The following is a 21,562-nucleotide window of genomic DNA, read 5'->3' on the forward strand; positions in this document are numbered from 1 at the left end:
ACCTCTCCACTAACTGTTCTGGCTCTCTGGTTCCCATCCCTCTACAAGTCTAGTTTAAACCCCACCGTGCAGCATTAACAAACCTTCCCACTGGGACATTAGTCCCCCTCCAGTTCAGGTGCAAACCATCCCATCTGTACAGGTCCCACCTTCCCTGGAAGAGAGCCCAATGATCCGAAGATCTTATGCCCAAGGGTTCCGGTGATGTCATCGTCCAGAATGGCAGCTTAAATCAATAGCTGCTCCGGAAAAACGAGTATTTTGCCCCGTTAATCCATCAAATATAAGATCTTTCAAAAATATCTGAATTGATAAGAGGGGGGCAAGAATGCGGGTAAAAAAATCATCACTGCGGAGCCTGTGGAAGAGAGAGGTGCGGTGCGCGGCTCTCCTACACGTGCGCGTGGCGGCGAAGCTGACGATGGGCCTTGTTCAGGCAAAGCAGCAAATATGATAACAATTCTGGAAGAAATAAGTGAAGTCCAAAAAGATATAAAACAACAACTCAATGATATCAGGTCAGAGCTCGCCAATGTCAATCAGAAAATAGCGGTGGCAGAGACTCGAATTGAGAAGGTGGAAGATCGCGTGCAAAATGTGGAAGTAAGATGATAAAAATATTAAATCAACAGGAAAGTAAATTGCTTGACCAGAAAGGAAGTTCGCAATAGAAAAATATCAGGATCTATAACGTTCCTGAAGGAGCAGAGGGGTTGTCGATGATGGAGTTTGTAGAAAAGCTGCTGCGGGAAGCACTGGAGATTCCCCTGACTACGGAGATTGAAATTGAGAGGGTGCATCGTGCGCTTGTCCCGAGGCCTCCCAGAGACAGAGAAAGTAAGCCGCGCTCAATGGTACTTAGATTCCTTCGATTCAAGAGCAGGGCGCAGATTCTACGAAGGGCCTGGAGTAAGAAGAGGGTGTTTTGGAACGGGAAGTTAATATATTGTGCGCAGTTTTGGTCTCCAGGGTTAAGGAAGGACATCCTGCCTGTGGAGGAGGTGCAGCATAGGTTCTCTAGGTTAATTTCTGGGGTGTCCGGACGGTCTTACGCAGACAGGTTAGAGAGACTGGGCTTGTACACGCTGAAATTAAGGAGATTGAGGGGGGGATCTGATTGAGACATATAAGATTATTAAGGGATTGGACAAGATAGAGGCAAGAAATATGTTCCAGATGCTGGGAGAGTCCAGTACCAGAGGGCATGGTTTAAGAATAAGGGGTAGGTCATTTACACAGAGTTGAGGAGGAACTTCTTCTCCCAGAGAGTTGTGGATCTGTGGAATGCACTGCCTCAGAAGGCAGTGGAGGCCAGTTCTCTGGATGCTTTGAAGAAGGAGCTAGATAGGTATCTTATGGATAGGGGAATCAAGGGTTATGGGGACAAGGCAGGAACCGGGTATTGATAGTAGATGATCAGCCATGATCTCAGAATGGCGGTGCAGGCTCGAAGGGCCGAATGGTCTACTTCTGCACCTATTGTCTATTGTCTATTGTCTATATTTCGATCATGATTATCCTCCGGTGGTCCTACAGAAATGGAAGGAATATTCTGAAGCGAAATGAATATTAAAGCAAGAAAAGATTAAATTCCAAACCCCGTACCCTGCTAAACTGAGAGTATTTTGCGAAGGACGGATACAGCTATATCAGACAGTGGAAGAGACTACAGACATGAGGAACAGAGGGCTGCCCATTAGTGTGGTCAGACCGAGGGAAAGCCTGGCTGAGCAGTTATCCGGATCTGCTGGGGAAATACAGTAGTAAGAGAACTGAGAAAGCAGGGGACGGGAGGAGGACAAGAAAAGGATATTAGAAAGAGACTATGAGTTCTCCGAAGACAGCCCTCACCTCCTCCAGAAGAACTATAAGGTTTGGCTAACTTTAAAAGTGCTGATAAACTAAATAGAAGCAAAAATAGATGGTGATATACCTATCTCAAGAAATACGTATTATAATGTGGATTTTATATTACTCAATTTTTAAAAATTCATTCATTCACTCCTTTTTCCCCACCTAAATGAGAATATATATATGGAAGGAATACACAGGGAAATCATTTCTGTGTAATGGACATAGTTTTTTTTTCCTTACTTTTATAGGTACTGCAGTGGGGGCCCTCAACTCACAGGTAGGAGGGGCTATCCCCCACAGCTAGATGTTTCTTCTTGCTCAACCCAGGGTCATCTAGAGACCCCAACCTTGGAATCACACCTCCGTTACCTTTTTTTATTATTCGCATTTCTTGCCTCTTATTTGTTCAGGGAGTAGATCGATTAAGTTATATTCTGCAAGTTTCAATGATATACTAACAGATGGCTAAGGACAAAGTAAAATTCATTTCTTTTAATGTCAATGGCTGTTAAATCCAATTAGATGCAGTAAAATTCTATCAAAAATGAAAAAAGAACAAGCCCATGTAGTATATTTATAGGAAACTCACTTAAGTGATAATGAACATGGAAAATTAAAGAGAATGGGCTTCACTAATTTGTTTTTCTCCTCATATAAATCAGGACATCAAAGAGGAGTTGCTATTCTCATCTCAAGCAAGCTAAATTTTGAAAAAGTATTCAAAATGGGAGATAAGAAGGGTAGATATATTCTGGTAAGGGGGGATATAGATGGAAATCAAGTTACTTTATTGAATTTATACGCACCCCTGGGAAGTGATATTAGTTTCTTCCAGAAAATTATTAATATTATGGTAATGGAAACAGAAGGTTTCTTGATATGTGAGGGAGACTTAGATTTACAATTACAATCAAAGTCAGACTCTTCCAATAGAAAAAGTTATGAAACAAAATGCTTACATATAAAAGTTAACACTCTTTTTGAGGATGTTGGTCTAATTGATATATATTTTCCCCAACAGAAGGGATTACACTGAATTATTCTGCCCCCCATTCTGTATATACAAGAATAGACTATTTCATAACATCTGGACAAGATAATCACCTGTGGAATTGGGACAATATATGTAAGTCACCATGCACCTATTTATTTATCTGTTGATTTTGACCTACAACCAAAGAATACTATTTGGAAACTAAACTCAAGTCTACTCAATGATCCCTATTTTAAGGAACAAACTAAAAAAGAAATTGGTCTTTACTTAAAATTCAATGATAATGGAGAGGTCTCACCTCCCATTCTATGCGATACTCTGTAGGCTGTCTTAAGAGGGAAAATTATAGCGATATCTTCATATAAGAAAAAAATAAGGAACAGAACATCAGAGGAATTACAAAATAAGCTGAAGGAACTAGAAAAAAAAACACAAATTGAGTTTGGCACAGGATACACTAGAGGAATTTTCTTTATAGAGTTTTACATAGATTTGGTTTACATGACACAATTATTAACACTATACAGGCACTATACAACAATCCTACTGCCAGGATTAAAATCAATAGATACTTATCTGATAGTTTTACCCTAGAAAGGGGCACGAGACAGGGTTGTGCATGGTCACTGCTACTCTTCGCATTGTATCTGGAACCATTAGCTCAACACATCAGACAAAGTGAAGATATCAGGGGAATTACTATTAAAGGGACAGAACATAAATTGGCCTGTTACGCAGATGACATTTTGATCTATCTAGGGCAACCAAAATACTCTTTACCTAAATTGATGCAATACTTTGAACAATATGGCCAATTATCAGGATACAAGATCAACATAGATAAAACCCAACTACTTTCATATAACTACAACCCATCAAGAGAAATTGAAAGTAGTGGCATGGTGAACAGAGTCCATCAAATATTTGGGCATTGTTTTGCCCAGTTCAAGGATTGAATCTATTAAAATGAATATACTGCCCAGACAACTATATCTATTTCAGACCCTACCAATAGAGATGAACCAAAATCAATTCAATGAATAGAGTCTCAAAACTTTGCAATTAGTCAGGGAAAAGGGGAGATGGGGCCTACCTTCTCTCAGAGGTTATTATTTTGCAGCACAGTTGAGAGCTGTGATATGCCAGTGCAACCCATCATATGACGCTCAATGGAAAAACATTGAGGAGAGAATACTTTCCATCCCCATACAGGCAATTTTGGCTGATAACAACCTACAAAGTTACATAAGTACTATTGATAACCCATGCGTGAAATGAACTCTTAAAAGATGGAAAACTATTATAAAAGAATATAAACTAGAGAGAGATGTTGCAATTCTTAAATGGTGTGCATAAGGCTCGGATTTTATCCCGAACAAACTGGTTGATAGATTTAAGGACTGGACAGCTAAAGGAATAACAGCTATTTGCAATATAATGAAAGAAGGAACACTGTTCAGTTTTGAAATGCTCAAAGGGAAACACTTATTAGAAAAACAAGACTTTTATTGATATTTTTAGATGCGCCAGTATGTTAATAGGATGGTTAAAAATGTAACCAAGGCAAGTACATGTTTGATAGAGCTATTTAGAAAAGCATATAATTCAGACAACAGTAGTAGAATAATTTCAAGCATGTAAAAGGGTTTGTCACATCTTAAAACACATTCAACTTCATACATTAAAACAAAATGGGAGAAGGAAGGATGGATAATTATATCCGAGGAAGAATGGACAATAATATGGAGGAATCAATGGAAGTGTACCAGTTCACAGAGATGGAGGGAGTTTGGGTAGAAAAACTTGATAAGATATTTTATTACATCCTCTCAGAAATCCTGTATGATAGTAACCTCCCTGTTTGCTGGAGAAATTGTGGAAATCAAAATGCAAACCATTATCATATTTTTGGGGAATGCCACATTATCAAAGACTATTGGAGCTGGATACACAATACCCTACAAGACATCTTTTAATGTGAAATACCCTTAGAAAGTAAGACCATATATTTTGGGTATGTACCTCAAGAATGGTTGAAAAGAGATAAATACTTAATGAATATACTGCTGGTGGCTGGTAAAAAGACCCTTACCAGGAGATGGTTATCACAGGAGAGCTCAACTTTAAATGTATGGATGGAAATTATAATGGACATTTACAAAATGGAGAAGATAACAGCATCTGTTAATCATAAGTTGGAACAATTTGATTCACACTGGGAAAAATGGTTTAGCTACATAACACCTCATAGGCCTGATTTTATTCTCACAAGTCAATGAATATGTTGTAAAAAAAAAGATCACTCCCTACTTGTACATAGTTTTCTTCTTTTGATTGTTCTTTCTTTCCTCTCCTTTCTGTAAGTGTATACCTCAGATAAATATTATGTGGGGATTTGTGACAAATATCACTATATGATATATAGGTATAGTATCTGAAATACATCTTATGAAAATGTTTGTTTGATGATGAACTTAAATAAAAAATAAATTACAAAAAAAATCTTATGCCCTTCCTCTGACACCAACTCCTTAGCCCCGTATTAAACTATATAATCTCCCTAGTTCTGGCCTCACTAGCACGTGGCACGATTAGCAATCCTGAGATCACAACCCTGGAGTTCCTGCCCTTTAACTTAGCACCTAACTCCTTGAACTCCCCATGCAGAACCTCATCACTCATCCTACCAATGTCATTACTACGACATGCATCATGACCTCTGGCTACTCACCCTCCCACTTCAGAATGCTGAGGACTTGATCTGAGATATCCCTGACCCTGGCACCCGGGAGGCAACATACCATCCGGGAATCTCATCCTCACCACAGAACCTCCTGTCCGTTCTGATAACTAACGACTCCCCTATCACCACAGTGTGCCTCTTCTCCCCACTTCAGAATGCTGAGGACTCGATCTGAGATATCACCGACCCTGGCACCCGGGAGGCAACGTACCATCCGGGAATCTCGTTGTCACCACAGAACCTCCTGTCCATTTCCATAACAAATGACTCTCCTATCATCACAGTGTGCCTCTACTCCCGCCTTCCCTTCTGAGTCACAGAGGCAAACTCAGTGCCAGAGACCCGAGCAGTGTGACTTTCCTCTGTTAGGTCATCCCTCTCTACCCCCCACCCCCAAGAGAGTATCCAAAGTGATGTACCTGTTGTTGAGGGGGGTGGCCACAGGGGTACTCTGCACCGGCTCCTTATCCCCTTTCCCTTCCTGACTGTCACCCAGTTTCCTGTGTCCTGCACCTTGGGTGTAACTACCTCTCTATACATCCTCTCCATCCCCCGCTCATCCTTCCGGATGATCCAGGATTCATCCAGTTCCAGCTCCATTTCCTTTACCCAGATCGTTAAAAGCTGCGGCTGGATGCACTTCTCGCAGTTGTGGTCGTCAGGGACACTGGAGGTCTCCCTGGCTTCCCACATCCCACAAAAGGAGCACTTCACTATCCTGCCAAGCATCTCCATTGTCTTAGTTCAGCAGATATAAAGAAGAGATGGTAAACCTGAGCTTTTCTTTCCTTTGCTTTCTCTGAGTGAAGCCTCTCCTCACGGAAGCTTCAAAGAGCTAAAGCCTCGAGATCACCACTCAGACTCTGTCCACTCAGACGACTGCCTCTGTGACGATGGCCCCTGCTCGTTCCCTGCCTTCCTTTAATTTTCTCCAACTAATCAATCCCAAACACCAAATGGTCACTGGTCAAAGCTCTGAACATCCAGTTGTACGTCGAGTGAAAAAGCAGCCAGCCAAAGGAGCTCAGTGGGTCAGCCAGCGTCTGTAGAGGAAAAACAACTCTCAGCATTGCAGGTCAAGAGATTCGACAACTCTTCAGCAAGCACGAGAGGTGAACTGGTCGTCGATTCATTCCCGTCACAAGTAGCTGGGGAAGTGAAAAACTTTGTTGTCCGAGCAGATCATTTCATCACATCAGTACACTGAGGCAGTAGAGGGGAAAACACCAGCAGAGTGCAGAATAAAGTGTGACAGTTACTGAGAAAGTGCAGTGCGGGCAGACAGTGAGGAGCAGGGCCATGGTGAAGTGGGGTGCCACTGTAGCACAGCCGTTAGTGTGACACTATTACAGCTCGGGGTGTCGGAGTTCAGAGTTCAATTCCTGCACCGCCTTGTACGCTCTCCCTGTGACCGCGTGGGTTTCCTCCGGGTGCTCCAGTTTCCTCCACGGTCTAAGGGTGGACCGGCTCGTAGGTTAATTGGTCTTTGTAAATTGTTCATTATCAATTGGTCATTGTAAATTGTTCATTGTAAATTGGTCATTGTGAATTGGTCAATGTGAATTGGTCATGGTAAATTGGTCATTGTGAATTGTGGTGGGTTCAATCGGTGGGTTTCTGGGTGGTGGGTCTCGTTGGGCCAGAAGAGTCTGTTCCGTGCGGTGTCTCTAAATTAATAAACAAATAAACAATGAGGTCAAGAGTGCATCGTATCGTACTCAGGGACCACTCAGTCATTATAACTGCAGGATAAAAGCTGTCCTTCAGCCTGGTGCTCCGTGCATCCAGGCTGTTGTATCTTCTGCCCAATGGGAGAGGGCAGAAGAGAGGATGACCAGGGTGGATGGGAGGGGGCTTTGATTTTGCAGCCTGTTTCACAGAGGCAGGGAGAAGTGTAGACAGAATCCACGGAGGGGAGGCTGGCTTCTGTCTTGATCAATGTCACAGGTTGAGTCCTGTCATCGTGTCCTGTCTGCCTCCTCCCCCTGACATTCTGCAGAATCACAATCGGGATTCGGATAATCTCACTGGCTTGTGTTTTGTGCAGCAGTACATTGCAATCATCATCATCAGTGTGTGCTGTGTTGTGTGATGTGGGCAATCACAGTCTCTGAACCATGACTAACACACACAAAATGCTGGAGGAACTCAGCAGGCCAGGCAGCATCTATGGAGAAGAGTAAACAGCTGGCGTTTCAGGCTGACCCCTCCATCAGGACTCACACAGTACAGAACAGGCCCTTTCCTGAGTTCGGATGAAGAGACTCAGTACAAAACATCGACTGTTTTCTCATTTCTGGTGGGAGGAAGTTTTTGAAATGCTGGGATTGATGTGATTATTGGATTGTAGTATATTTTGCTCTCCTTCAGTTTGTTTTCTTTCTTGTTGCCGATTGGTGTGTTGGGGTTCTAGGGGGACGATATATTGTTTGTTTGTGCGAGGGAGGGAGTTGGGAGGGTGTTTGAGGTTTGCGAGTTTCTTTCTTTTTAATTTTCGTGTGGGAAGGTGGTTGACGTCTTCTTTTCAAGTCAAATCAAGTCAAGGCATTTTTTATTGTCATTTTGACCATAACTGCTGGTACAGTAACAGTAAAAGTGAGACAACGTTTTTCAGGACCATGGTGCTACATGAACAATACAAAAACTACACTGAACTACCTAAAACAACACAAAAACTACACTAGACTACAGACCTACCCAGGACTGCATAAAGTGCACAAAACAGTGCAGGCATTACAATAAATAATAAACAAGACAATAGGCACAGTAGAGGGCAGTAGGTTGGTGTCAGTCCAGGCTCTGGGTATTGAGGAGTCTGATGGCTTGGGGAAGAAACTGTTACACAGTCTGGTCATGAGAGCCCGAATACTTTGGTGCCTTTTGCCAGATGGCAGGAGGGAGAAGAGTTTGTATGAGGGGTACGTGGGGTCCTTCATAATGCAGTTTGCTTTACGGATGCAGCGTGTGGTGTAAATGTCTGTAATGGCGGGAAGAGAGACCCCGATGATCTCAGCTGACCTCACTATCCGCTGCAGGGTCTTGCGATCCGAGATGGTGCAATCTCTGAACCAGACAGTGATGCAGCTGCTCAGGATGCTCTCAATACAACCTCTGTAGAATGTGGTGAGGATGAGGGGTGAGAGCTGGACTTTTCTCCCTTGGTTTTTCTGTATATCATGGCTATCTGGAGAAGATGAATATGAGAGTTGTATTCTGCGTGCATACTTTGACAATAAAATGAACCTTTCAACCTTTTTCCACAGATGCTGCCTGACCTGCTGAGTTCCTCCAGCATTTTGTGTATGTTGCTCTGGATCCCCAGCATCTGCAGATTTCCTCCTGTTTATGACCATGGTTGTTCTTGGCAAATTTTTCTACAGAAGTGGTTTGCCATTGCCTTCTTCTGAGCAGTGGCTTTACAAGATGAGTGACACCAGCCATTATCAGTACTCTTCAGAGATTGTCTGTCTGGTGTCACATAACCAGGACTGGTGATATGCACCGGCTGCTCATACGACCATCCACTACCTGCTCTCAGGGCTTCACGTGACCCTGATCGGGGGGCTAAGCAGGGGCTACACCTCGCCCAAGGGTGATCTGGAGGCCAGCAGAGGGAAGGAGTGTCTTACACCTCCTTTGGTAAAGATGTATTTTCACCCTGCCACCTTATAATACATTGCAATACGTATTAATAAAAATTTGTAAATTGCAATATGAAATGTCTATCTACATGTATTATTTTAAATTAGATAAGTTGCACAAAAATAGAGAAAAAAGAAAAAAAAGTGAGCTGGTCCTCACTTTTCTGACTGTCCATTCAGAAACCTGACGGCTGAAAAGAAGAAGCTCTTCCTGAAACGTTGAGTGTGTGTCTTCTCTGGGAAGCTTCCTGACCCTCCGTTAGAACTCCACTCATTCCTCCCAGGCTCAGGCAAGGCCCCGACAGGGGGCCCGTTGAATGTCTGGGGGCCACCCTGTGTGAAGGACTGTCTGAGATGGAGATGTGGTGGGGAAACGGAACTCATCTCCAGCCGAGGCTGGGAGTGGCCGACATAACACTCAGCCCCAGAGTCTGGACACATAATACAATGGGTGCTGGAGATCCCGACACATCCCTGAACACTGCAGAAGATGCCGAGATGGTGTGGAAGAGAGCAAAGGCCTCTGTGGACCTGCTGGAGTCCATAGTGGGTGGGGGACAGGCCCCTCCCATTGGTGCTGCCTTCCTCTGTTGCTCAGTGCTGCCCTCCAGTGTTCACTTAGTGAGAGACAAGCTGGACCAGGACAATATCCAATCTACCATCAAGCTACAAGCCAGAACACTCAGGAACTTGGGCTATATTATGTATTTTTGTGACTGTATGCTTTTCTGCTATCGTAACGATGTGTACTGTGTGCTGTTGCTACTCTGCTTTACACCTTGTCCCTGGAGAAACTCTGTTTTGTTGTGCTGTATGCATGTCTAGCTGATTGACAATTGAACTTGAATTTGAATGTGGCGACGGGTTCTTTTCCGGGTCTGATCTACAGTCAGATCTCACTCGGGGACAGACAATAAACCCGGGGTGGGGGTTGATTAGAGAAAGGATAATGGTAGCAGGCTTCACTTCTCCCCCCCAGCCCCCCAACTCCCAAAACCCTCCCCATACCCTGCAGAATGTGTCAATGGTTTCTTACCTGGTCTGACCTGCAGCTGGATCTCACTCTGGAACACATGGATAAATGGGGGTTTGACGTGGTCTCTGTCGAATGAATAATCATGGTTCTTTTTCCTGAACGCAGCCAGACACAGGTAGCTGTGACTGTCCTCCACACTCAGCTGCTTTATCCTGATCGAGGCGTTTCCCCGCTCTGGGTCCCCGACGAGCTCGTACCGAGTCACTCCGTTTTCCGCTGCCCACGATCCATTTTCATAACGCCTGAATGTGACGATGTGTCGGTAGGGATCCTTCCTCATCCACGTCACCGTGTGTGCGGTGAGGCTCTGCGGAGGCCGTGTGAACTCACAGGGTAACGTGGCCGAAGCTCCCTCGGTTCCAGTCATCACAGAGACACTCTCGCCGGGAGCTGAGGGAAGGACAGGTGCCAGAATAAATCAGTTAACCACCACCAAACATGTTTAAACACTGACAAAATTTCCAGCCTACAAAATAATAAAAACTCCCCACAGCACCCTCCCAAATGAAAACACCCCCACATGTGTCTGACTAATTGCAAACCATTCCAACAAGAGAATCTTTTTCGAACATAAAACAGTTCCATTGGGCAGGAGGTAGAGAAGCCTAAATCTCACACCACCACGTTCAGGAACAGCTAATTCCCTTCAACCATTCAGGTGTTGAACTAATTGACACCAACACTAATCAGGAGAGTGTAACAACACTCATCACTACAGTATAACACCACCAACCAGTAGTGTAACAACACTTGTCTGTAGAGTGTTACAACACCAATCAGTACATTCTAACAACATTAGTCACAACAGTGTAACAACACTAATCACTACAGTATAACACCAATCAGTACAGTGTAACAAGACTACTCACTACAGTGTAACAACACTAATCAGTAGAGTGCTACGACATGAATCAGTACATTCTAACAACACTAGTCACAACAGTGTAACAACATTAGTCTGTGCAGTGTTTGAGAGATGTAAGTAATTTCAATTCAATATAACGGCACATGGAGCTTAGTAAAATAGAGGGCTGTGGATAGCACTGGGTAATTTCTAAGTAAGTACATGTTTGGCACAGATTGTGGGCTGAAGGGCCTGTACTGTGCTGTAGGTTTTCTATGTTTCTATAATTCAGTGTAATAATACTTGTCACTAAAGGCAACAAAACAAATCACTACAGTGTAACAGTAGTAATCAGTAGAGCATCACAGCAATAATCAGAACAGTGTAACAACACTAATCACTACAGTGTAACAACACCAGTCGGTATAGTGTAACAAGACTAATTAGTACAGGGTAACAAGACTAATCACAGGCGTGTAATTGTACTAATTACTACGGTGTAACAAAACTAATCACGACAGTGTAACAACACTAGTCACCACACTGTAACAACACTCATCAGTACGGTGTAGCACTACAGTGTATCAACACTAGGGCTAAAGTGGATTTTGTTTTTCCTTTGGTATAATAGTGTTTTTTCTTGTAAAACCTTGCAAAAATTCGTGAAATAATTCATTTTTAATTTTAATTAATGAGTGAGACTAATAAATGCATTTCCACTTCTGATTTCTCCTCACTACGATAGCATTCTGTTCTCTGTTTACTCTGTAGCTCTGCTGCACACTCCATACACTTTAAAGAACATGTTCTTAACTTACTTGTGGAAATATTTTGTTTTATGGGGCCGAGTGGGTCAGGACCACAGTTTAGGGTTCTTCTCCCACGGGAGTGGGAGGGGGTCGGGTGGTGGGGAGTATACCGCCCAACAATGGTGTGGAAAGGTGAAACAACAGAGTGCCATGTGGGTGGAAATGTGTAGACCGTAATGAAAACATCTGTAAAGGATTGACAGTCATTGAATGGTTTAATTGTACATAATTTTATTTTTGAATAAAGTATATTTTGGTTAAATATATTTTGTTTTATGAGCTGTGTGTGATATACGTTGTCTGGGTGCACCATGGTCCAGAGGAAAGTTGTTTCATTTTTTTGTAGCTATGTACAGTCAGATAGCAGTAAACATCATCTTGATCTGGATTTGAATCCTCCTCTGCACCCTCTCCAGTGTAATACTGACTGTACTGAGAGTGTTCAACAGCCTGAGCTGGTGTGTTTGACAGGGAATTCTACAGTGAACCCTCTCCAGTGTAATACTGACTGTACTGAAAGTATTCAACAGTCTGAGCTGCTGTGTTTGACAGGGAATTCTACAGTGAACCCTCTCCAGTGTAATACTGACTGTACTGAAAGTGTTCAACAGTCTGAGCTGGTGTGTTTGACAGGGAATTCTGCAGTGAACCCTCTCCAGTGTAATACTGACTGTACTGAAAGTATTCAACAGTCTGAGCTGCTGTGTTTGACAGGGAATTCTACAGTGAAGCCTCTCCAGTGTAATACTGACTGTACTGAAAGTGTTCAACAGTCTGAGCTGGTGTGTTTGACAGGGAATTCTGCAGTGAACCCTCTCCAGTGTAATACTGACTGTACTGAAGGTGTTCAACAGCCAGAGCTGGTGCGTCTGAGAAGGAATTCTACAGTGAACACTTTGCGCAGTGATATTCACTGTACTGAAAGTGTCCAACACCCTGATCCGGAAGAAGGTGGTTTCGTTTGGCTCTGTATATGTGTACAGTCAGGTGACAATAAACTTGAACCTGATTGCTGATTTTCTGATGCAACGCTCTGTGCCTGTGTTGCTGCTGCAACTAGAGTTTCACTGCACCTGTGCAGACACGTAGGCAGACGTGCAGTGAAAATCGTACCTGCAGCAGCAATAAGTTCAGTGCCGCTCACGTCTTTATAGGAAGGATGAGGAAGCTTTAGGGAGGATGTAGAGGAGATCTACCAGGATGCTGCCTGGACCAGAGAGCATGTTTAATGAGGAAAGGTTGAGCGAGCTGGAGACTTTCTCTTGGGAGTGAAGAAAGATCAGAGGTGAACAAGATGATAAGAGGCATAATGGAGCAGACAGCCAGAGACTTTTCCTGGGGTGGAAATGGCTGATATAAAGGGGCATCATTTTCAGGTGATTGGAGGAAAGTATAGGGGGGATGTCAGAGGCAGGTTCATTACACAGAGAGTGGTGAGTGTGTAGAACACCTCGCCAGGTATGTGTCAGAGGCAGAGGAGAGAGGGGGAGAGGGAGAGGGAGAGGGAAAGGGGAGGGGGAGGGAAAGGGGGAGGGGGAGAGGAAAGGGGAGAGGGAGAGGGGGAGGAGAGGAGGAGAGGGGGAGGGAGGTAGGCAGAGGGAGGGAGAGTGAGAGGGGGAGGGAGAGGGTGCAGGGGCAGGGGCAGGGGGAGGGGAAGGGGGAGAGAGGAAGAGGGAGGGAAAGGGAGAGAGGGGGAGATAGAGGGAGAGGGGGAAGGAGAGGGAGAGTGGGAGGGAGAGGGGGGAGGCGGAGGGGGAGAGAGAGGAAGGGGAGGGGAGGGAGAGGGGGAGAGAGGGAGGGGGAGAGGGGGAGAGGGGGAGAAGGGGAGGGGGAGGGTGAAGGGGATGGGGAGAGGGAGAGGGCGAGGGGGAGTGGGAGGGCAGGCGAGGGAGGGAGGGAGAGAGAGAGCGAGAGGGATAGGGAGAGGGGTAGGTGGAGGTAGAGGGACAGGGAGAGGGAGAGGGAGGGTTAGGGAGAGTGGGAGGGATAGAGAGCGGGAGAGGGAGGGGGAGGGGAGATGGAGAGGGAGAGGGAAAGGGAAAGAGGGAGGGGAGGGGGAGGGGAGAGAAGGAGGGAGAGGGAGAGAAGGGAAAGGGGAGAAGGAGGAGGAGGGGGAGAGAGGGAGAGGGGGAGGGAAGGGGAGAGAGGAGGAGAGGGAGGGGAGGGAGAGGGGGAGGTGGGGAGAGGGAGAGAGGGGAGGGAGGGGGAGGAGAAGGGGGAGGAGAAGGAGAGAGGGGGAGGGAGACTGAGAGACTGGGAGAGTGAGAGAGGGACAGAGAGAATGATGGAGGGAGGGAGGGAGAGAGAGAGAGGGAGAGGGAGAGGGAGGGGGAGGGAGGGGGAGAGGGAGAGGAAGGGGGAGAGGGGAGAGGGGGAGAGGGAGAGAGGGAGAGAGGGAGAGAGGGAGAGAGGGAGAGAGGTGGAGGGAGAGAGGGGGGAGAGAGAGAGGGGGGAGAGAGAGAGGGGGAGGGGGAGAGGGAAGGAGAGAGGGGCTAGGTTATAGAAATGGAGGGTATGTGGGAGGCAAGGGTTAGATTGATCTTGGAGCAGGTTAAAGGGTCAGCACAACATTGTGGGCTGAAGAGCCTGTACGGTGCTGTAGTGTTCTATGTGATGTGCACATGACAATCACGTGCAATTTGTCATGATTATCCTGCAAAATGTACTTGTAGATTATGAATAAAATAAATTTTCAGGGAGACAAAATGTGAAATGATTAGTGTAGTTTTACAACTCAATGTTTGAACATCGTCCTCACCTCTCACAGACAGATTTGTTAGAACCACCGTTTCAAATTTACCAACATTGAGCTCCACCCGGCACTGATACCAACCACCGTCACTCCGGTTCAGACGCTGCACCATTATCGAGGCATCTCTCCGACTGAGGTTCCCCACGAATCCGAACCGCCCTCCTCCAGTCTTCAGTGTTGTATCGCACCAGGAGCGACCGGAATCGGGATATGAGCAGTTAAGTACCGGTTTTCTTGCCCCTGGTTTCTCCCTGTACCAGATCACGGTGCCGGAAGGGACGAGGTTTTTGGGTAGGTGGGTGAAAGTACACGGTAACACAGCGGAGACTCCTTCCACCGCTGAGACCACATCAGCGCCGGACATTGACCAACCATTGAGTGAATAGTCTGCAGAGAGAGAGAGATACTGGGAGTGAGTGAGACAGGGATTGCGTGAGAGAGAGTGAATGAGTGAGTGACAGAGAGTGTGTGAGTGGGAGGACGGGTGGACAGTGGTCGATATTTGAACAACTGTGGGGGTAAAAGAACACTGAAATTTTGGGCTTGCATCGGGACTGATAGAGGGCTGTTGAATGGCCAGAGTGAAAGGAAAGGGGATTGACTGATTGAGGACTGGTGAGACAGGAGTCTGAGGTGATTGATGGATCGAGGAGGGGTGAGACAGGAGTCTGAGGTGATTGATGGATTGAGGAGGGGTGAGACAGGAGTCTGAGGTGATTGATGGATTGAGGAGGGGTTAGACAGGAGTCTGAGGTGATTGATGGATCGAGGAGGGGTGAGACAGGAGTCTGAGGTGATTGATGGATTGAGGAGGGGTGAGACAGGAGTCTGAGGTGATTGATGGATTGAGGAGGGGTTAGACAGGAGTCTGAGGTGATTGATGGATTGAGGAGGGGTTAGACAGGAGTCTGAGGTGATTGATGGATTTATGATGTTTTAGACAGGAATCAGAGGTGACTGATGGTTTGAGGTGGGGTGAGACGAGTCTGATGTGATCAATGGATTTATCAGTGGAGAGACCGGACTCTGAGGTGATTGATGGATTGAGGTGGGGTACGAGGGTAAGGGCAGGCTGTGCTGGGTATGGAAGGGGGAAGGGAGATGGGAGATGTGGTCAGTGGTGATGGATGGAGAAGAGGGAAGGAAAGGAGATTCAGATGGAGAGAAGTGATTGTAATCAGTTGCTTGAAGGAGGGTCACTCAGGGCTCTCAGTCCTAGAGCCTGATAATGTGAGATGAGAATGGGACCCGTTGGGGAGATGCGTCTGGCAGGTGGAACCGGGTCAAGAGTGGGGAAGGTGGGGAAAGTGGGTGAAAAATCTGGGGAACAGACATGGAGTTTCACTGTGTGGATCTTCAGCTGTCAGTGGGCCTGACTTGACCATCAAACCAGGGGAGTGAGTAACAGGCTGGGCTCTGACATGGGAGGGGTGCAACTGGGATGAGGGGAATCGGAATCAGGTTTAATATCACCGGCACCTGTTGTGAAATTTGTTGTTTTGCCGCAGCCGTACAGTGCAAAGCGTAAAAATAAAAACGATTATTTACAATAAATATCGATAAATATCTCAATGAAATAAGCAGTACAAAGGTTTTGCTGTTGTCCAGGTGACCCAAGACAACATGAGAAGCCAATGAGATTGCATCTGCTGTAGACCTGTTGTGGTGACAGGCAAATTGCCATGGGCCCAGGTTCCTCCTGAGGCAGGAGTGGATTCCAGCCGAGAGTGACCTCTCACGGCATTTCATGGCAGTAGATGTGAGTGCCCCTGGGTGAGGGTCGTTAACGCAACTCACCCTGCTCTGCTTGGGCACCGGTATGATTGTTACCCTTTTGAAGCAGGTGGGGACCTCTGACTGCAGTCGTGAGGGATTGAAGATATCCTTCATCTTCCCCACCAGTTGATTGACACAGGCTTTCAGCGATCTTCCAGATACACCAGCAGGGCCTGACAATGAAATGAGCAGTAATGGATAGCCAGGACTGGGTACAGGCTGTGATCCATTGGAGTGTCCAGGCTGGGGAGTTCATATGTGCAATAATGGATACTCGGGAGTGGGGTACACGCTGCGGTGTGATGCTGTAGAGTCCGGAGTGGGGTTTACGTCAGAATCAGAATCAGAATCAGATTTAATATAGAAAACAATAGAATAAACAATGAGACTGCATCACTGGTGTACTGTATGTCAGGGGTCCCCAACCTTTTTTGCACTGTGGACCGGCCCCCGGGGGGGCAGGGGGCGGGTAGGGTTGCCAATGGACAAGAGTAGCAGTGAAATACGTTCTGTTTACCCCGAGAAAGACTACAATGGCCATGAAGCCTTGCGTGGGCACCAGTGCGCGTGCGTGTACATACCGATTTTTTTTCCTGCAAATCGTTTTTGGCAATTCTGCTCCGGGGGTGGGGGGGGGGGTGTTAATCACGACCGGAATATAGGTGATAAGTGGCTAATACACTCAATTTCGTTTCTAAAAGGGTTTATCTAACGAATTTAATATTAAACACACAGCACATATTTTCCACGCATGAATATAGTGATAAGTCAATTATCAGGGAAGCTTGAAGTAAGTGTCGAACGAACTTACAGTAGAAGGTGGTAGAGGCAGGTTCGATATTATCATTTAAAGATAAATTGGGTAGGTATAGGAACAGGAAAGGAATGGAGGGTTATGGGCTGAGTGCAGGTCGGTGGGACTAGGTGAGAGTAGCGTTCGGCACGAACTAAAAGGGCAGAGATGGCCTGTTTCCGTGCTGTAATTGTTATATGGTTATATAAGTCACTTATAAGTCAATAGCATCATTACATTTTAAGTAACGTTTGGATATTAAACACACAGCGCATATCTTCCCCGTATGAACATATAAAATCATTGCAATGCACCAATATCGCTGAATCAATGGGAGCCCTGGGCTGAATATTTGTTTCCCTGCAACAAGACGGTCCTATCGAGGGGTGATGGGAGACAGCGATTCTCGAAGGGGGTTCCTTATGTCCAGTCTATTCCGCAATTTAGTTTTCGTTGCATTCATTGCAGAGATATGTTGGAAATGGAAGCAACGTTATCAGTGCTTTCGCAGCTACCTCAGGATATTCAGCCTTGACTTTGATCCAGAATGCCGGCAGAGATGTTATGTCAAACATACTTTTCAGCCCGCCGTCATTTGCAAGCTCGAAGTGTTGACCTCCTTCCTGCGCTGACATGGATGACACGCGGGTAATGACGTCACGTGCGTTCAAGCTCAACAGTGCGCGTGACAGGGAATGAGGAAAGGTGCAGCTGACTCATATCGCCAAGCCATATCGTTTCCTCGTGGCCCGGTAGCACATGCTTTGCGACCCGGTACCGGTCCGCGGCCCAGTGGTTGGGGACTGCTGCTGTATGTCATGAAATTTGTTGTTTTGCAGCAGCAGTACAAAGCAATGCATAATAATAAAATCAATAAATTACAGTAAGTACATAAAAATAAGAAAAGTAAATTAAATAATTGAGAAACAGGGCCACAAAGGTAGTAATCTTGGAATTACTGCCTGTGCCATGTGACAGTGAGCATAGGAATAGAGTGAGGTGGAGGATAAATTCGTGGCTGACGGATTGGAGCAGGGGGCAGGGATTCAGATTTCTGGATCATTGGGACCTCTTTTGGGGCAGGTGTGACCTGTAAAAAAAGGACGGGTTACACTTGAATCCCAGCTGACCAATATCCTTGCAAAGGCTGTTGAAGAGAGTTTAAACTAGAATTACAGGGGGGTGAGAACCGAACTGAAGAGACTGAGGAACAGGTGGTTAGCTCACAAATAGAGAAAGCTTGGAGACAGTCAGAGAGGGAGGATAGGCAGGTGATAGAGAAGGGAAGTGTTCAGACTGATGGTCTGAGATGTGTCTATTTTAATGCAAGGGGTATTATGAACAAAGCGGATGAGGTTAGAGTGAGGATCAGTACTTGGAACTGTGATATTGTGGCCATTACAGATACCTGGATTGCTCAGGGGCAAGAATGGTTACTTCGAGTGCCAGGCTTTCTATGTTTCAGAAAGTACAGGGAGGGAGGCAAAAGAGGTGGGGGCATGGCAAAGTTGATCAGATATAGTGTCACAGACATGGAAAAGGAGGAAGACATGGAGGGGTTGTCTACGGACTCTCTGTGGGTGGAAGTTAGGAACAGGAAGGGGTCAATAACTCTACTGGGTGTTTTTTATAGACCACTCAATAGTAACAGGGACATCAGGGAGCAGATAGGGAGACATATAATGATTATGAAGACACGTAATCCTCTTTTATTGTCATTTAGTAATGCATGCATTAAGAAATGATACATTATTTCCCCCGGTGTGATATCACAAAATACAGGACAAACCAAGACTGAAAAAACTGACAAAACCACATAATTATAACATATAGTTACAAACGGTGTAACAATACCATAACATAATATTCTGGAAAGGTGTAATAATAACAGGATTGTCATGGTGGGAAATTTTAATTTCCCAAATATCGATTGGCATCTCCCTGGAACGATCGATTTAGATGGGGTGGAGTTTGTTAGGTGTGTTCAGGAAGGTCTCTTGACACAATATGTAGATAAGCCAACAAGAGGAGATGCTGTACTTGATCTGGTATTGGGAAATGAACCTGGTCAGATGTCAGGTCCCTCAGTGAGAGAGCATTTTGGAGATAGTGATCACAATTACCATTGCACTGGAGAGGGATAGGAACAGACAAGTTAGGAAAGCGTTTAATTGGGGAAAGGGGAAATATGAGGCTATTAGACAGGAACTTGGAAGCATAAATTGGAAACAGATGTTCTTAGGGAATTGTACGGAAGGAATGTGGCAAATGTTCAGGGGATATTTGTGTGGCGTTCTACATAGGTATGTTCCAATGAGACAGAGAAAAGATGGTAGGGTACAGGAACCGTGGTGTACAAAGGCTGTTGTAAATCTAGTCAGGAAGGAAAGAAGAGCTTATGAAAGGTTCAAAAAGCTAGGTAATGATACTAATCTAGAAGATTATAAGGCTCGCAGGAAGGAGTTTAAGAATGAAATTGGGAGAGCCAGAAGGGCCCATGTGAAGGCCTTGCAGACAGGATTAAGGAAAACCCCAAGGCATTCTACAAGTATGTGAAGAGCAAGAGGATAAGATGTGAAAAAATAGGACCAATCAAGTGTGACAGTGGAAAAGTGTGTATGGAATCGGAAGAGATAGCAGAGGTACTTAATGAATACTTTGCTTCAGTATTCACTACAGAAAAGGATCTTGGCGACTTACAGTGGACTGAAAAGCTTGAGCTTGTAGATATTAAGAAAGAAGATGTGCTGGAGCTTTCGGAAAGCATCAAGTTGGATAAGTCTCCAGGACCAGATGAGATGTACGCCAGGCTACTGTGGAAGGTGAAGGAGGAGATTGCTGAGCCTCTGGCAATGATCTTTGCATCAATGAGGACGGGAGAGGTTCCGGAGGATTGGAGGGTGGTGGATGTTGTTCCCTTATTCAAGAAAGGGAGTAGAGATAGCACAGGAAAATATAGACCAGTGAGTCTTACTTCAGTGGTTTGTAAGTTGATGGAAAAGATCCTGAGAGGCAGGATTTATGAACATTTGGAGAGGTATAATATGATTAGGAATAATTAGCATGGCTTTGTCAAAGGCAGGTTGTGCCTTACAAGCCTGATTGAATTTTTTGAGGATGTGACTAAACACATTGATGAAGGAACAGTAGTAGATGTAGTGTATATGGAATTCAGCAAGGCATTTGACAAGGTACCTCATGCAAGGCTTATTGAGAAAGTAAGGAGGCATGGGATCCAAGGGGACATTGCTTTGTGGATCCAGAATTGGTTTGCCCACAGAAGGCAAAGGGTGGTCAGATTCTACATGGAGGTCGGTGACCAGCCTTAGGGATCTGTTCTGGGACCCCTAGTCTTCATGATTTTTATAAATGACCTGGATGAGGAAATGGAGGGAGGGGTTAGTAAATTTGCTGATGACACAAAGGTTCGTGGTGTTGTGGATAGTGTGGAGGGCTGTCAGACGTTGCAGCGAGACATTGATAGGATGCAAAACTGGGCTGAGAAGTGGCAGATGGAGTTCAACCCAGATAAGTGTGAGGTGGTTCATTTTAGTAGGTCAAATATGATGGCAGAATACAGTATTAATGGTGAGACTCTTGGCAGTGTGGCGGATCAGAGGGATCTTTCTAAGGTAAGGACATATCCGGCACAGCTTTGTGGGCCGAAGAGTCTGTATTGTGCTGTAGGTTTTCTATGTTTCTAAAACAATGGAATAGACAACAAGATTACATCACTGGTGTATGTCATGAAATTTGTTATTTTGCAGCAGCAGTACAAAGCAATGTATAATAATAAAATCTGTAAATTACGGTAAGTGCATATAAAATAAGGAAAGTAAATAAATAAGTTGTGGTAAAAGAGTGAAAAAGTACTGAGGAAGTGCTCATGGATTCATTGACCATTCAGAAATCTGATGGCAGAGGGGAAGAAGCTGTTCCTGAAACATTGAGTGTGTGCCTTCGGGCTCCTGTACCTCCTCCCTGATGGTAGCAATGAGAAGAGGGCAGGTCCTGGGTGCTGGGGGTCTGTAATGATGGATGCTGCCTTTTTGAGGCATTGCATTTTGAAGGTGTCCTGGATGCTGGGGACACTAGTGCTCGTGATGGAGCTGACTGAGCTTACAACTTTCTGCTGCTCTTTCTGATCCTGAGCAGTGACCCCTCCAGACCAGAATGCTCTCCAGGTATATCTATCGAAATTTTCCAGTGTCTTTGGTGACAAACCTGTTCACCTCAGACTCTGAATGAACCATACTGTGTTACAGGCTGGGGTCGAGTCGGGGTTTCGGGGGTTTGTCATTGTCGTCTGTTCCCTGGGTC

The 21,562-nt window shown here is 45.3% G+C and overlaps 1 protein-coding gene across 1 annotated transcript in view; it reads right to left on the reverse strand.

Moving 5' to 3' along the window:
• Nucleotides 1-10,694, reverse strand: part of LOC140197179 (uncharacterized) — a 38,139-nt gene extending 27,445 nt beyond the window's left edge. The window contains exon 1 of the mRNA XM_072257092.1: nt 10,269-10,694. Coding sequence (XP_072113193.1) covers nt 10,269-10,635 — 367 coding nt within the window. The 5' untranslated portion in view covers nt 10,636-10,694. The remainder of the gene's footprint in view (nt 1-10,268) is intronic.
• Nucleotides 10,695-21,562: the final 10,868 nt, after the last annotated feature.

The sequence above is a fragment of the Mobula birostris genome, chromosome 5 (genome assembly GCF_030028105.1).
Source record: "Mobula birostris isolate sMobBir1 chromosome 5, sMobBir1.hap1, whole genome shotgun sequence".
NCBI classification, from domain to species: Eukaryota; Metazoa; Chordata; class Chondrichthyes; order Myliobatiformes; family Myliobatidae; genus Mobula; species Mobula birostris.